At 33.6% G+C, this 16817-nt stretch overlaps 1 protein-coding gene across 5 annotated transcripts; it reads right to left on the reverse strand.

Moving 5' to 3' along the window:
• Nucleotides 1-448: 448 nt before the first annotated feature.
• LOC146538358 (cytosolic carboxypeptidase-like protein 5) lies at nt 449-16653 on the reverse strand. Of its 5 annotated transcripts, none has more exons than XM_085186810.1 (20): nt 16505-16653; nt 16163-16287; nt 15852-16003; nt 15653-15778; nt 15350-15560; nt 14570-14691; nt 13815-14086; nt 13116-13209; nt 11256-11426; nt 10225-10469; nt 9434-9560; nt 8209-8292; nt 7879-7974; nt 7659-7739; nt 7193-7355; nt 6778-6916; nt 5733-5940; nt 4249-4305; nt 3733-3870; nt 449-2589 (listed from the first exon to the last, which is right to left on the reverse strand). In XM_085186810.1, exons 2-20 carry the CDS (start codon nt 16263-16265, stop codon nt 2047-2049), a joined length of 3132 nt encoding a protein of 1043 aa, XP_085042936.1. In that variant the 5' UTR covers nt 16266-16287; nt 16505-16653; the 3' UTR covers nt 449-2046. The 5 variants fall into 5 exon arrangements, with proteins under 5 accessions (XP_085042936.1, XP_085042937.1, XP_085042939.1 ...); XM_085186811.1 differs by lacking the exon at nt 16505-16653 and adding an exon at nt 16364-16498; XM_085186814.1 differs by lacking the exon at nt 16505-16653 and adding an exon at nt 3229-3281 and having other exon boundaries at nt 2530-2589; nt 16163-16498.
• Nucleotides 16654-16817: the final 164 nt, after the last annotated feature.

A 16817-nucleotide genomic window follows, 5' to 3' on the forward strand; every position in this document is an offset into this window, starting at 1 on the left:
ATTTTTAAGTAAATAAACAATTCTTTTTTTTACTTTAAATTTAAAACTAGCAGTGGTAGATTTGATAAATAAATATGATACATTTTAATTACATTACATTATGTTTGCTTTACGCCCGAATATTAGACGTTACTTGTTGAGGAACTCAATGCTGCACTTTGCCTTACCAGAATGTGAATCGAACTCGAAAATGATGAAGATATCATGAGGTCTTCAGTCAGATGCTGTCGCACTGAGCTTAAAAAGTCCATTCGCCAATGACATATACATTTTTTTTTTCAGCTTCATGATGTATTTCATCGCCTCGAATGGGAATTGAACCCAAAACCTGTCGCGTTTACAGTTACACGCTTGTGCTCCTGAACCAAGATAGGCTTCTAATTTATTTTTTCAACTACTTATTTATTTATATTTTTCTCCTGCTAACTGGATATATAAGAAAACAACATTTCGAGAACAATGGATGTTAATAATATATTAATATTTTAGATAAATAAATAGTTACTATTTAATGTACATACTATATTTTCTATGATTATACATTTTATTTTACACACAACATTCAATTTAAAAGTACGTTTCGTATGTCATAACGCGAGCGCCTGCTTGATCGTTATACACAATATTGCACTGTTACAGTTCTGTCTCCATAAGTATATTTGTGAACCTCAGATCACATGAAAACCATAATTAAGTTGAACATATTAATTTACTTAATATTACATATTTAGATTTATTTTCAAAAATATTATTTATATATATTTTTTTCTATTTGTAATTTATTCGGTTGTTTAGTCACCTTATTTGTTTTATTTTTACCTGTATCAAACCAAACTCAAAATAGTGTTTTTATACAATGTAAATAAGAATACTTTTAAGTGATTAAAAAATTAAAAAATCATAATGAGATCATCAGGTCCACTCTAAGCTAGATCCTGGAGCATTATACCTAAAGTACAAATTTTAATTTAATTTACAAACATCTTTCTAAACGTTAAAAAAAGTATCATCTAAAAATTGTTTTCAATATATTTACTTTGTGACCTATAATATATTCTGTTAATAGATAAACTTTAAAATGTTATTGAGGCGATTACTACAAAAAAAAAAGATACGATTGCCCGCATTGCATTACAGATTGTTATTAGAAATTTTAAACCAAAATAACTGTAGGTACATTTTACAAATTTTCATATTTAGAAATGTTAGTTCGAATTAATAATGTAATTATGGAAAGCTGAATATTATTCAAATACTTAATTCGCCACGTAGTAATTCAACACGATATGGCAAGTACAAGTCAAAAACAATAGTCAAAACAATCGATATAAGTCAAAATAATCGCGACATAGTTACAAATTACAACTCCCCCAATACATATATTACAACATAAATTTATTACAATTACAAATATAAAATGAAAATAGACCATATTAAGAGGCAAACGGTCTAACTAAATAATTAGCTTTACATACACAGCGCTATACTACATTTAGCTATTCAACATTTCTTTACTTAGGCCCTTTTTATTAAGTATATATATATAAAAAAACACAATAACATTAAATTGTCGAATTTGGATAGTTTAAAATATTTTTACAAATTCGTGGGCCTGTAGCTACAAGGCTAATTTAAGTCTTTTCTTTTTTCAAACGCGTAGGTGGCGGGCTATGTAAGGGTCGTCTTAGCTTCCGTTTACACTTATGGCTTTTTTATAAATGACAAAAAAATATTACAATATTAAACCAAGTCAGATACAATTTTTTTTTAATCTACATGGCCTTTTTGGGTCTTATTTACTTTAAGTGTGACTTAGGGGAAAGTTACGAAAGGACACGTCAGGGACGTCACTTTGAGGAATCAAAGTTAGTGATTTTCCAAATATAGCCAAGTCCTTTGCGTGTTAATCCGAAAACGGAAGATGTTGGTTGTAAAGCGGTTGTTGTAAAACCACGTGAGCGCTTGGAAATCTAGGCGGTGGACTGCGTTTTCCTCGAATTTAAGAAATTTTAAAGATTGACCAGGCCTGAAAAGGGGGTGATGTAGCTACAAGGCAGTTTTAAGTCTAATTTTCTTTAAGTGAGCGGGAGGCGGATTCGGGAATGGTCGTCGCTTCGCGGCCAAAGAGTCGAGGCTGGCGGTAGCAGCGGGTGTGTCGTCCGACGACGAAGATGCTACAGCTCGACGACGGAGGCTTCGTGAATAACTGCGTTTGGCCAACTTGGCGGGCTGATTGGGCTCGCCTGTCTTGGCTTTGCTTACTGACTTGGCGGCATTGGGTTTCCGTATTGCGAGTATATTACGCCGTTTAGTAGCTAGTGTTTTGGGTTTAGGCTCGTTTTCGGAAAGGTATCGAGGTCGTGTGGGCTTGGCGGGTTCGTTCTTCTTAGCGAACTTCATGTTGAGCGCTATGATATCATGTCCGGAACGTTGACCAAGCAGCGGTGGACTGCGTTTTCGCTCGGCGTCGGTTTTGGCGCCCACGTACGCGTTTTCCTTGCGTTCGTCCGTTACCTTAGCCTTTGAACGGGCGTATAACGGCATTCTCGTTGGAGATGATGTCTTCGGCCGCAGTCGGGACATTGTTATCTATAAAGATAAATCGCTTGTATGAAACAAATATTTAAATATACATATCTGTACCAAGCCTGAACAGGAATAAGTTAACTTGCAAACGTATTTTTTTAAACTATAACTACATCATTAGTACATTAGTAAAGGGCTATTTAAAAATTTACAAGTTTGTGTAAGTAAAACCAACTAATCGATTTAGTCATTTACTAATTAACATAAAACTAAAAGAACTATAAATAAAGCAACCCAAATGCTATCATTAGTATATAATTCGTTAATCGTATTTTTTGTTCTTTTTTGCAGAAATTTTAAACGTATTTATTCTCTAAAGATTATGCCAGACCCGGCGTATCCCTTAAATACTAACTTAACTAATTATTTAATTAAATAGTATGAACTCCACCAACGTTTCTAAGATTCAAATTATTTTTTTACAAATGTACTTCGCAGGAACGCAGAATTGCACTTCGTGCACTAAAATATTATGTATGCAAGTCGACTAATCACTTATTCAAGCCTGATACAGATATAAAGTTGGCAAAATATCTAGTGACGATATTATTTCGTTGCCCTTAAGCGTAAAATTTTAGTAATGACAAGCGTGACGTTACGTCTGAGGCGAAATAACACATTTCACTTTAACTAATTTCTTACCCCTTATATCTATCATTGGTGTATTTATATAGAAGTTGGGGAGTTACTTAGCACTGAAAATTAAAGAGATTCTCTGTTAGGAAAACATTAAAAATTAATCCGAAAAAAAAAGAAACAAATCATAAAATTAGTAGGGAATTTAAAAAGTTAAAAAAAAGAATAAAATATAATGAAGATAAAAAGGATACTGGGATTTTTTGTGTGTAATTATGAAATCATAACTGTTTAAATTTTATTTTAATCAATGAGATGTGTTGAAATTTGATACTGTTAGTGGATAATGTTTGTGCGTGTCTGCAGTTATCGCAGTGGCATATTTCGTGCTTAAGTACTTGACAATGAATAGTGCGCCGTGGTATGTGAGTAACATTTGAATATGTGAATACCTATATACAATTATACATATACGCGTGTGTGTGTATCGGTCCCAAGGTGCGCCTGTGTGTGTAGGTGACGTGCAACAAGCGCGTTTACGTATATACATTTAGGCATGTGTGTGTATACCTGCGGGCGTAGCGTGCGCGTATGTGCGCGCAGCCAGTCGCGTACGGCGGACAGGTTGCGGTGCTCGGAGCAGGGGATGCGCGAGTTGGGATGCTGCCCCGTCAGGTCCAGGATGGACGCGCCCAGGGAACGGCCCACCTGTCACAACCGGGGAATACGGAGCACGCGTTTGAAAATTATGCTTAAAGTCAATATAAGCAAAATTGAGCTTTCATTTTGTAGCCCTATTTACAGAGATGTATATTTACAATTCTACATTAAGCTATATTTCATTTATAAACAAGAAAGCAAATAAATTAACAGATAAATTAACAATTCAAATCCGACTACAGTGGATACATTGTGGATATTAAAAAGAAATTAACACTAGTTGTGATATTCGCAGTGAGCGTTTACATTGGGAGAATTCAGAAGAGACGACGTGAAGCTAACATTAAAGCGTATTTAACATACATATACCTAATAGTAAATATCTACATTACTTTATGTCATTTAGTCAGTAATTCAAAGACAAACCTTCATCGCATCTATCTCTTCGAAACCCTCCGTATTCTTAGCGCGATAGTGCCTTACCTGCAAGACGACATCTACTCAGGCACTTCAGTTACGTCGTTACTTTAATATACATAAATAAATTATTATATATAATGGATATGATCGCGCTATAAGTATATTACATGAATGTTACCTGTCACTGTTACCAAAGTGTATATAATTATATTATTTAAAAAATAAGGATTTGAATAGGTATATAGTTCCTAAATTATGCAGTTCAATAAACCTAAGTTATGACTTAGATAAATTTATTTTTAACAAAAAGAAAAATCGACTTCTAACAACGAACTAAAAAGTAAAAAAAAACTTTACAAAGATTTTTTAATTTTGAAGTCGGTGCCAAGTAAAACAGCCTAAGTGATTTGATACTGTAGCATTAGATTGTACTTGTGCTTCTTGGCGCGTAATTAAAATTTTTAAATATAACCAGAAACGCAATCAAAGTGTTTAAAAAGTCTTTCTGCATATATAGGAGTTACTATTTAATTTTAAAAACAAGTTAAGGCGAGTTCTCGTAAGGGTGAATGTAAACGCCTCTCATTCGAGGAAATGAAATATAAAATTAAACGAAAGTATCTTAACGAGAAGAGACCTTAATACTAGGTTCTCAGGTATCCTTTGCCTATCCTGCTATATACAGGTCACATATGTGAGATACAGCGTGAACCAAAAATACTGTTCACACCATTATTCCATTAAATAAGCGTAATGTTAAAATAATAAATATATGCTAATCGTATTGTGAATCTATCATATCATGATTCAAATGGGGAAATTCACTACAATTAGTGCACTATATCATATAGGACACCACATGTGAAAGCACGCTTAATGCAGTATTGTAGAAATTAGGATCCTAGCTTAAACGGGAAACTCTGTTTGTGTAGCGACGTAATCTATGGCATTAGATTCTGTAATCGTCACTTAAAATATCAGCTTATTATTTTGCTAAATTAGATGTAAAAAAAAAAAGAAATTGGTCGACTCACATTAGATGTCGTTCCAAAATTATATATTATAATACCACGATTCGCTCTCACGATACACAAAGACAATACGTACCTCTTCAAATATGTGATATGCCGTCGCGCCACTCTCTGAGTTACTGACAATAGTTAGGTTTTTTGCGAATGGGCTAAATTGCTGTTGACCTGGGATGGTTTTTAAAGCGTCACCGGGCGAGGAGGGGCGAATATAGCTCGCCCCTGAAGAAAAAGTACGAGCTTTGATGGACGCTCGTGAAAAGGCAAGCAATCACAGGGGAATGCCCTGCGTACGCTTATAGGGGTGATATTGACGCGCGAGGCGTGGACGTGGTGTGAGATAGGACTGGCCTCGTCGCCTCTTACGGCGGCGGGGAGTGTATCGTAGGACTGACTGAGAAGTAAATCCTGCATATCTACATGGCAGTCACTGACTTACTGACAATAGTTGCGTTGGAGTACCTCCTCAAATATATGCGGCGTGTACTTGGGCGGGGGCGCGGCGGCGGGAGCGGCGGGCGCGGGTGCGTCGCGCACTGTGGGCGGCAGCACGTTGACAAGGCGGCCTGTGTTGTAGTTGCACTCCAGCGTATAGGAGCGCACCAGGCCTGTCGCCTTCAGCACGGCCACGCGCCCCGAGCCCTCGCGCGACATCCCGTCGCGGCGGTCTCTGAGGGTTGTGACAAAATTGTTACATTTGATCAAGCTGTTTAGTAGTATTAAACTATGTGTTAACGATACAGCCCATGTCAAAAGCAATTGATCCAACTGCTAGCAGTGTGAAATTGCATAGTGTCACTAGGCTATCTACTAATGTAAAGTCAAAAGTGCTTTTATAGTTTATTTGAATAAAGAATATTTTGAATTTGAATTTTGAATTTGAAGAGTGACATGCCGTTAGGACGATCTCTGTTCGTCAGAAGTATCGGTTAAACTTTATGGGGTTTTTTGCTAGTACTAGGTCATTTATTATAGTTGTGTCGCTCTTAGTACTTTCACATAACCTCAGAACATGTCGTCGCGGTTATCTCTGGAGTTTGTAAAGCTTTATATTATTGATTATGAAACCAGAAATATTTGAGGTTATTGGCACTCTTTCTTAAGCGTGAAATGATGTAGTGATGACAATTGAAACGTGTCTAGTTTATATACTTTTAACTCTAAATTATAAATTATTTTGAGGCCAGTCGTGGTGCAAGGGCACAAAGTATGACACTAAAATCCATTGGTTTTGGGTTCGACCTCATTCCGCAAAATGAAACATTTATATAAATTTATGTTTTCATTTCTTCGCTCTGGTGTCGAGCCAAAACGCAGCGACGAGTTTCGCCACTAAACACGCAATGACTCTAGAATTCGGCGGAAAGTGAGGAACGGAGTGTCTTAACACTAAGCCCTCCCTCTGCCTAACCTGCTGTGTGTGTTATTTTATTCTTCTCTGAACAAAACCGAAAAGATTCGCTAGCACACAATTAATTTAAAAAGCATTACCTTACAAAATACTTACTTTAAATACATATTCCTCTCAGTAAAGTTACACGAAGAGAAGTGGAAATGCAGATTGTTCAGTGACATGATACGAGGTAGCAACATACACTCCACACAGCTTTCGAGGTCTTCAAAATGGTTGCCGTACATGAAAATACCTATAAATACAAGTTATTTAAAAAATATATTATTTTGCTTCACGTTGTATTCGTCAGGGTAAGCAGAGGAAACCTAGGTTTCATCCCCATATTATTTCTTTCTCCTCCATTTCAAACATAATCAACACGATATATTCCCACGGGTGGGAATTGAGCCCACAATCGCCACTTTTAATAATTTATTAAATATTTAATAGTATTATAAATTCAATATTATATTAATAATATAATATTTAGTTTAATTATTATTTATTTGTTAAATATTTAAAATAATACCTTTCTTAGATGCGTGTCCGTGCAAATCTATATACAAGTAGAGTCCAGAGTCGTTTTCCTTTGGCGGCCGCGGTGGAGGAGCGACGACTGGTTTCTTTTTCACTTTGTTTGGTGTTGATTTGTGTTTTTCTTCTTTTACTGTGATGGGTTGTATAGCGGGTAACTAGAAAATATTATGGATAACATAGCTTTTATTAATGAGCAAATAAAATCATGATTTGTTAACACGTTTAATGCCAATTTATTTTCGATGTCTTCACTTAATTATATTTATGATATTTATGCTAAAGGCCGTCTTGGTGCCGTGAGTACAATATGTAATATGATTTATCAAATTAAAAATAAATATATTTTTTTTTTATCAATTATTTATGATGACTTCAGTTTTTATTTTACCGAATTTATTTTAATTATTTACATATACCAAATATAATGATAATATGTTATAAAATATAATGATACATACCGTAGGAAGAATATCTCCTGTTGCGACACATGTGTCTCCGGTATCGCCACTATCGCCTGATACACCTGACACTTGCGCGTCCTAAGGAAGATATTAGAATTACTATTTAATTTATTATATATTGGCATGCAGAAAAGATAAAATTAGAAGATATTTATTATTTTATTTTCAACACGTAGCTCACACAACTTTTATATTTATCAAAAGCGAAAGAAATTACCGAATCGTTTTTCTTATCGCGTACGCTGTATCTGTTGAAGCAATTCGTACAAAAGTATACATTATCAGCGCTATCAGCGACTTCTGTGTCTTGAAGCTGTAACAGTAGTAAAAATATAGTAAAAAAATATTTCAAACTCAGTGGATAAATAGATAATAAATGAAATGGCCTGAGTTCCGCCACTCAACACACAATGCCTCCAGAATTCCGTGTAAAGTGAGAAGCAGAGTGACTTACCACTAGTACACCATATAATTTACGTACACATTAATTAATAATACTAATTTAATAATTCATCACAAATAATTAACAATATTCAATAATAATTACTTTTCTCTCTTGGTCGTCTATCTGTTGCTTCTGTTGTTCTCTATACTCGTCTATACTGTGGCACGTTGGGGATTCCGGGTTTATCTGTTACATTTTATTTATTTTGTATTCATATAATATCATAGCTTTACTTATATGTTACGACACGTCATGTATTAAAAAATACACAGTTTAATTTATTTATTTAAGTCACTTTTAAATAAAACGGATATCTTCTAGTGAAGCTGAAAGGCGTCTAATGGTAAGGATTATAGATTAAATATATATAATTTATTTTAATTTCTTTGCCTTTCTTTACAAGTGATTATTCAAATAGACTATTATAAGCACTTTCGAATCGACGATTGAACATATAAACAAAAAGCTGCCACCGGTTCGGAAGGTAGTTCTGCTGAGAAGAGCCGGAAAGAAACTCAGTTGCTCTTTTCAAAATCAATGGTATAATTTAATTATAACATTAGGGGGCAGCTATCCTGCATGACATTCAATAGACATTAATTCCATACATGTTTATCCTCTAAATATTCTTGAACAGTGTAATAAGCTTTACTTGTTAAATTTTTTTTAATTTGACAATATAATACAGATTTAAATTTGACTATATTTTGACCATACGGTCAGACCATGGCGTTGAGTTTAGTCTCTCCTGACGAATTGGGATGGAAAGTGGGGCAGGGGAGAGATTTCATTTAGAATACTCTTGGAAAAACGCTGTCTAAAAGTACCTAAGCTTATTTTTATTGTGACTTCTAGCAATGCGCGTCGCTATTTTTAAAACATTGCGTGGTGCCTGGAGGAATTTAAGCTTAATCAGCTTCACGCTGTATCTCGCACACGACAAGGTAGGCAGAGCGAACGTAGTGAACGTAGACACCCCATTCTCCACTTTCCGCCGAATTCCTGAGGCATTGCGTGTTAACGGAACTCAACGCCGCACTTTGCCTCGACACCAGAGCGATGAAATCAAAATATAAATTTGAACAAATATTTAATTGCCTCGAGAGGATCGAACCCACAACCAGTCGCGTTTAGTCACACTTTGTGCCTCTGCGCCACGAGTGGCCTCTGGAATTTAAGCTATTTTAGAATAGCAATACAAAATAGAAATGGCAAACAATGGTATAATAAATATTCTATAATAAAAAACGGCACGAGATCATCATCAAAAACCATCATGAAAATAAAAATATAATATAACTTAATATATTATATCAACAAGCCATACCAGCGCGGCGCTGTAGCCGGGCACGCGGCGCGCGACACCGGGCGCGCTCCGCTCGAGCGCAGCGGCGGCTCTGCGGCACGCGCCGCACCAGCCCGTGCGCGCCTCCCCCGACCCGCACGGGATTTCCCTGGGGATTTAAATTAATATTCACTTTCTTAATTTCCACTGTATCACGCATTTATAGGGAAAGCAGGGGACCTGGTGTTAGGACATTCCCAAGAAGGGAATGTCCTGAGAAGAGAAATTAAAATATTGAATTGCCAAGAAGGGAATGTCCTAACGCTTTCCCTTCTAAATTCTTATTAGGAACAGCGCAATTTTAAGAACATTGTGTGTTGATTGGCGGAACTCAACGCCGCGCTTTTTCTTGTAATCAGAACATGGACAATAGAAATATTAAATGATTCATTTCCGTGAGTGGGAATTAAAGTCGTCGATGTCACAGAGGTACAGGTTGTATTTTTAGATTTTTTTTGGCTTTAAATTTAAACATTATTCAAATTATTGAAAATTGTGTATTGCGGTTATAATGAACATAATGCATAAAAATAGTTATAGTCCTTTTTTATCAAATTTCTTCTTTTTATGACCATAATCAGGTCAATTAATAATATTATTAGCCTAAACTTAATATCAGAATCATTACCAAAAGTAAAACCTATAGTTAAAACTTAAAATTCGTATCCACAACCATAATATTATATAAGCAAACAAATGACGACCAATTGCAGACCTACCCAAGATTTTAAATTACGAATAATCTCATAAGAAATCTTATAACACAAACTTACTCAGATGTTGACGTGGACTCCATAAGTAAACTAATACTATTTTTCAGTGTTTCCCTCAAAGGCTTTAACGGATTAGTTCCGTGAATGTTTAAATCTTCACTAGTCGTGAGATGCACGTTGGATCCTAAACAGGTTTTTAGTACTTTCTCGTTAAGGAGGGATGAACTAGCTTCTATATTGTACGATTGGTTTGATGATAAATCGCTAGTTTGTGAGGGCATTTCTTGTAGTTTCATGTCATACACCTGTAAAAAAGTAACAATAAAGGGAGTACAAAATATCATTAGCAAGTATTGCATTCAAATACAAAATTTGCCAAAATGTAAGATTGGAAGTCACTACATTAACCTAGTATACAATAGGTGCCTTCATATGAAAAACAACCGAACCACGACCCAATTTAAGTATATATTGTAGATTGTGATATATTAATTTAATCTTTTATCGAGATTCGCATAAAAAACGTTCAAGATACGATATTAGAATATTGCCAACAAATTGTAACGCTCTGATAAACAAAGCAAATATGCGTCAACAGTATTAATGAATTTTTGATGAAAAAATCCGTAATAAACATATTCATGGCCTTTTTTGCTGATAAGTACTTATATGAATATTATTTAATTAGCATATTATACAGAGTGTTTTTGTCAACACCACTTCAAATGAAAACACAGTTTTAACTACTTTATAAAAGCCTAATACAATTTTTTGTTCCCAAAAAGGAAAGGAAGGAAAAAGTTTAGTTTTTTTCAAACAAAATAAATAATAAAATTATCGATGTAAAATAAAATGCCATTTATCAAGAACGACGCACGCAGTCATAAACCTATCAAAGGGACACCGCCGCACACGCCTGTATGCGCGGCAAAGTTCAAAGTTCAAATTTTTGTAGTAGTAAGCGTTTACGTTATTGGTATTTATTCGTAACTGCGTCAAAATACAAGTATGGATCCTGAGAGAGAAAAAATCCTACGTCTAAACTGTTGAGGCATCTTGATTAATTTCTTTAGGTATGGGTTTAAAATTACCTGTTCAGCCAAATTCGCCGCATCTCCACTCAACGGATTCAGCGGTGATTGATCTCTAGTACTTTCTACCGAGACGTGCTTGAAGACCGCGGAAGACTTGTTCGCTTGGGCTTTATCACGACTTTTGTGTATGGGCGATCGGAGACCTTTCTTCTTTTTCGTTTCTATTAACTGAGAAATAGTATATTTATTAAAAGTATATATAATTTATTTTCTTTTTTTAGTCACCTTAATCTCCTTCCATCGAAATATATTTTTTAAGTAATTAGGCTTAAATTAAATTAGGTGCAAGTAAGTAGAAAAAGATATAAAAGAAAGCACATTTGTATCAGACAAAATAAACCAAGTAATAGTAAAAAATATGTTATCTATAAAAGAGATCAAAGATAGGATTGCCACTTGCAAACCAACCTGCAATACATGTTATTATATTATATTTCAGGTCTATGTATTCTATACCATTGAACACCAAAATATAGCGAATAAATGACAAAATATTATGACATAATAATTTTTAAAATATTGATAAAACCTAGGGTAGGTTCCTGTAAAATGACGTCTTTACTTATATAAATTTTAATTGGCTGATTAAATTGACAAACTATGAAAATACACTAAGATAAACTGCAATATAACTATGTATATCTATGTTTATTTAATATCATTTTCCTAAAATGGTTGCAAATATTTGATTGCAGTGTTCTAGATTTTGTATTGCTTATTTTCAAAAATATTATAGTTTGTCAAAGAAATTTTAGTAATCCTAGTCACAGCATGTACATACAACTAAGATGTATATTTAATTTGAATATAATTTAAATTTAAAATTTAGAAGAATTATATCATAACATCCATTGACAGTGGCGTAGCTAGGGGGGTGCGAGCGGTGCGGTCGCTCCGGGTATCAAAAGGAAAAGGGGCATCAAAGTCGACGATTACTTTGTTTTTCTTTGTTTTTTTAGACTTTAGACCATTTTAAAGGGCATCCAGTCCCCTAAGCCGCACCGGGCATCAAAAGGAAAGGGGCATCAAAGTCGACGATCACGTTTTTTTTTTAGAACTCATCAAATTCGACGATCACATTTTTTTTTAGAACTCATCAACGTCGACGATCTCGATACTTTGTTATTTTTAAACCTTAGACCATTTTAAAGGGCATCAAATCTCCTAAGCCGCACCGGGCAGCAAATACCCTAGCTACGCCACGTCCATTGAATTACATTGAACAGCTGATTATTTTTCGATATTTAGATATCGAATTCCATACATTGTTGTCGGGAATAAAATCAAGACTAGCCCGAAAAGTATAATAACATTTTTTTGTCAATAAATAATTAATCAATTCTAAGCTTCTGCTTATATAACTAATGGCACATGATATTTACGTATATATGTATATACTATATACACACTTATGAACAACATAAACATTCAGTATACATAACACAAGCTTATATAAGCTTGTTTTATCCATATTGCATAGTATATACTATGCAATTTATAAAAAAATATTTACTTACCCATAACTTGATTTTGCATGTTGCTTAAGCTAACACACTAATTATTATAATATTACTAGATAAATATACTCTATTACGCCATTCCGTGATGGTATATATGATGCTATCATATGATATTATATTCATATTTCATAGTAATGAACTGATAGCGTTGCGCTCGACTGTACCGTAGCCCGGTCACACCCCGCACCGATTCCCCGCGAGCCCTTACGGGGAATCGGTCCGGCGTGAGCGGGTGTCTATGTGCAGACATCAAAATACGTTTTTTGCGCAATTTGCCGCGCGTGCTTCCCATTATCAATAACATATTTGCCAGACTATAAGACGATGGTTAGCTTACCTCAGCACTTTCACTGATATTTGGAATACTGCAAGATGTGAGACTCTTGGTGTCTTCACAAATATCTTCTTTTTCACATCCAAAATGGTAATACCTAAAACATGTTACACAATGATTATATTTTCACAGATTTTCCACTAAGTCTAGAATTTGCAGTGACAATCTATGTGGCAGCAAACACTGTTGCTACAATACGGATTTAAACACAAACTTCCTACCTAAGTGGGATTAGTAACACAACATGATAACTTCATTATACTTATATTTAAAACTAGCGGCCCGCTCGCGGTTTCACCCGCGTGAACTATGTTATTATTAATTTCTGTCTCCATGACTACGTCCTAGTGACGTCTATGCAAAATTTGAGACTCCTAGCATTTGTAGTAACGAAGTTTCATACAAACTTTCGACCCCAAAAACAACCCCTTAGAAGTCGAATATTGCAAATTCCCGTCTTAGCGAGCACCTACGTCCTATAAGTAACTCCTATGCAAAATTTGAAATTCCTAGCACATGTAGTTTCTGAGATTTCGTGATGAGTGAGTGACCTTTCGATTTTATATATATAGATAAATTTCCCATAATATTTTTTTTAATTATAGAACTGAGATAAAATTTGAATTTACTTTCAAACTCGAATTCACCATTATTATCATAAAAAAACAAAACAACTTAAGTAATAATTATAACATCACTCACCTAATAAGGGCCCTAGAAGCAAACACAGTTGGATGATATATGAGAGACGGATTCAAATAAACTCTATTTAAATTAACACCTCTTGTATCAGTCCTATAATGGCCGCGGGCGACTCCATCGGGATTTAGAAACGGTATCATTTTAAATACGTATTGTTTTCTTAAATGCATAGCGATAGGATCATTCTTCGTTAGAAGTAGATTTAGGAAGCCATTGAACACAAAACTAGATGGGGTTTCTCCTGGATGAACTCGTGCTGATATAAATATAACCTAGTAACAAAAACTTACATGGAATTACATTGTTTTTATAAATTTACAAATATTTAATAATGTAAAATTTTCTAAAGTATATTGGCTATTTTTTTACTATTATCGTTTTAATAAAAAAATAGAATTACTTCTTTTAAGCATTTTATTGTAAGCATCAAAGATAATCTTTTATGCTTTCATATAAAAAGTTTAATTGAAATTGTACTTATATATTTTTTACTTTCTTTTGTCTTTCATTCATTGTAGAGTATATAGAAGAATATAGAAAGATACTTCATGCTAGCCGAAAGGATATAAATGTTTTAGTGGACCAAAACAGTTTGTTTTAAATAAGTAAAGATTCTCCAAATGGGATTTTATCTCAAAAAAGCTTTGACAAAATTGACTCGACGATTGACACATTTTTTTATGAAAAATTAATGCACATAAAGGTTTTCTAAACATTTTTCTTTTCATAATAAGTAGAATTATAAAATTAAATACCTTTTTATTTTGGAACTTGAATGGTCTCTCTTGGTTCTCTGGGAAGAGGCTTTTTAATCTATCTTCTCTTTCAGATGTAATACCATGGTGTGATGTTATGGTTAGTAAATCTACACGCCTTCCTTTAATTTAATATACGAATATATTAATAATATCACCATATTATTTTAAATAAAATAAATCAGCTTGGCACTGTATGCCGCACACAGCAGGGTAGGCAGAGGTAACCCGTGTTGAGTTGCGGAACTCAATGCCACTCTTTACTTTGATACCAGAGCAAGGAAATTGAGAAAAGAGCAGCAACAACTGGCCTCACATTATTTTGAGAAAGTAAATAAATAAATATTTTTTTAGTTAATGTAGTTTTATGTTGAACTTCCCAAATAACAAGATACTTGTTTTTTTTTTGTTATTACCTTGTATTTGTTATTTAACAACTAATAACTTCAATGTAGTTTGATAAGAACATATAGATTACTTGGGTAAAGCTTTTGGATGGTTAACAGGTGGAGGTGCGGTTTGGGTTCCACTAAATATAATATTTTGAAAATCATAAAAATTATATTTAATGTTGCACATTATGATTATGTCACATTAAAAACATAGTTAAAATAATTAATTATGTATTAAGTAGGTTACATATAATAAATAATTATTCACATAATACATCTGTGTTACAATTTTCATATGTAAAATGTATAAAACTTGATTTTATATAGAAAAATACATTGAGATATTGAAATATAACAAAATAAAAATAACTAAATACATATTACTTACCTTCTAAAGAATAAATCAAGCATTCTCTACAGTAATAAATATCATCAGGTGTTTGAGATGCTGGCAGAGGAAGCATTTTTAGATCAATGGTGTTAAGAGCTATTTGTAATTCCGCATATGAATATGGATAAGTGAAAGCAAAAAAGGTTGTAGCCTTAAGATTTTCTGAAGTTTTATACCGAAAACTCAGTGTAAATGTGTTGTCATCAGTCTGTGAAGAAATTATATTTTAGTTTATACTAGATTTTTCTTAAATTTACCCATTAAATTAAATAAATATTTAGTCTCTCTAAAGTTACTTACAGAATGTACTGGCCTATCCCTTATTCTTTCCCAGTGAGGCTTTCCTGGCAATGTCCTTGTTACAGGTGCCATACCTTGATTGTACATTTTGCCTTGTTTATTTAAGTTAATTAAGTTAAGCCGCACCTTTAATAATAAATTATTTATTTATTTATTTATTACTTACAATTAAACTAAGTACCAGTTTTATTAGTACTACCTGCATATTAGGTTCACTAGCTTGAACACCAAAATAAAACCAAGTGCGGTTTCCATTTTCAAATTCAGTCCCTGCACAATCAGGCCGTGTCCATAGATTAAACTCATAGTCTGGAGTTTCTGCTACATTTGTTTTGGGGTTTACAGTTGGCGCTACAATAATAATAAATAATAAATTATTTACCAAATATTCATTTCATTAGAGGCCCTTTGACCATTTATTGTATGAATATAATATCACCCAAGTAACTGATCATCATTGTTTCTTATAGATTTATATATATGTAGAACTAAATTACTGTATAAACTTACAGATAAATTCAGTAGGCACACGTTCAACATGTCCCAAGTTTCCAGAGTCAAAATTGTGTATAAAATAAAAACCGCCGCATTCAATTATATTATTGCGATCCATAATCGTATCGTTTGGCTACATTCTAAGGAAAGTCATAAAAACATACTTATTTGGTTATCAAAACATTTTAACAAAACACTCAAAAATATTAAGTTTACTGTTTTCCAAACAAAATTATGTAATTTTGTTGACATCGATTGACGGATAACAGCTGATTTGCTTTATTGGTGATCTTTTTAAAATATAAAAGTAATTAATTTTAACAAATTTAAAATAATTTTCACTTTTAAAATACGCACAATAATTTAAATTCGGTTATTGAAAATGTTGATTGTTTATAGGAAGATTTAATTTTTATTTGGAATATCACTTTTTGCCATTGTGAAATTTTATTCAAGATGGCGGTTTTGACAGTTTTGACTACACAAAGGAATATTTATTGCCACTGTAGCTGCCAGTAACAAAAATGTAATGCTAAGTCTACACATGAGGCTCAACTTTTTGTAGTGGCTTATCTCATGAATAGATATCCTTTTTGAACACAGATACGGTATATATATTTTTAATTTGTAACTAATATATTTTTAAGTAAACACTAAGCTAATTATTTTT

Source organism: Heliconius melpomene, chromosome 6, assembly GCF_056956725.1.
Source record: "Heliconius melpomene rosina isolate 202511_hmr_F chromosome 6, ASM5695672v1, whole genome shotgun sequence".
NCBI lineage: Eukaryota > Metazoa > Arthropoda > Insecta > Lepidoptera > Nymphalidae > Heliconius > Heliconius melpomene.

Bases quoted from the DNA above. Each gene is read 5' to 3' on its own strand.
- LOC146538358 (XM_085186810.1), bottom strand. From the start codon at position 16,265: ATGGATCGCAATAATATAATTGAATGCGGCGGTTTTTATTTTATACAC. The intron at 14,087-14,569 runs GTATTTAATTTT...TTTTGTTACTAG, and splicing joins TCAAGTTCCAAAATAAAAAG to GTTATATTTATATCAGCACG. The intron at 7,975-8,208 runs GTAATTATTATT...CTACTGTTACAG, and splicing joins TAGACGACCAAGAGAGAAAA to CTTCAAGACACAGAAGTCGC.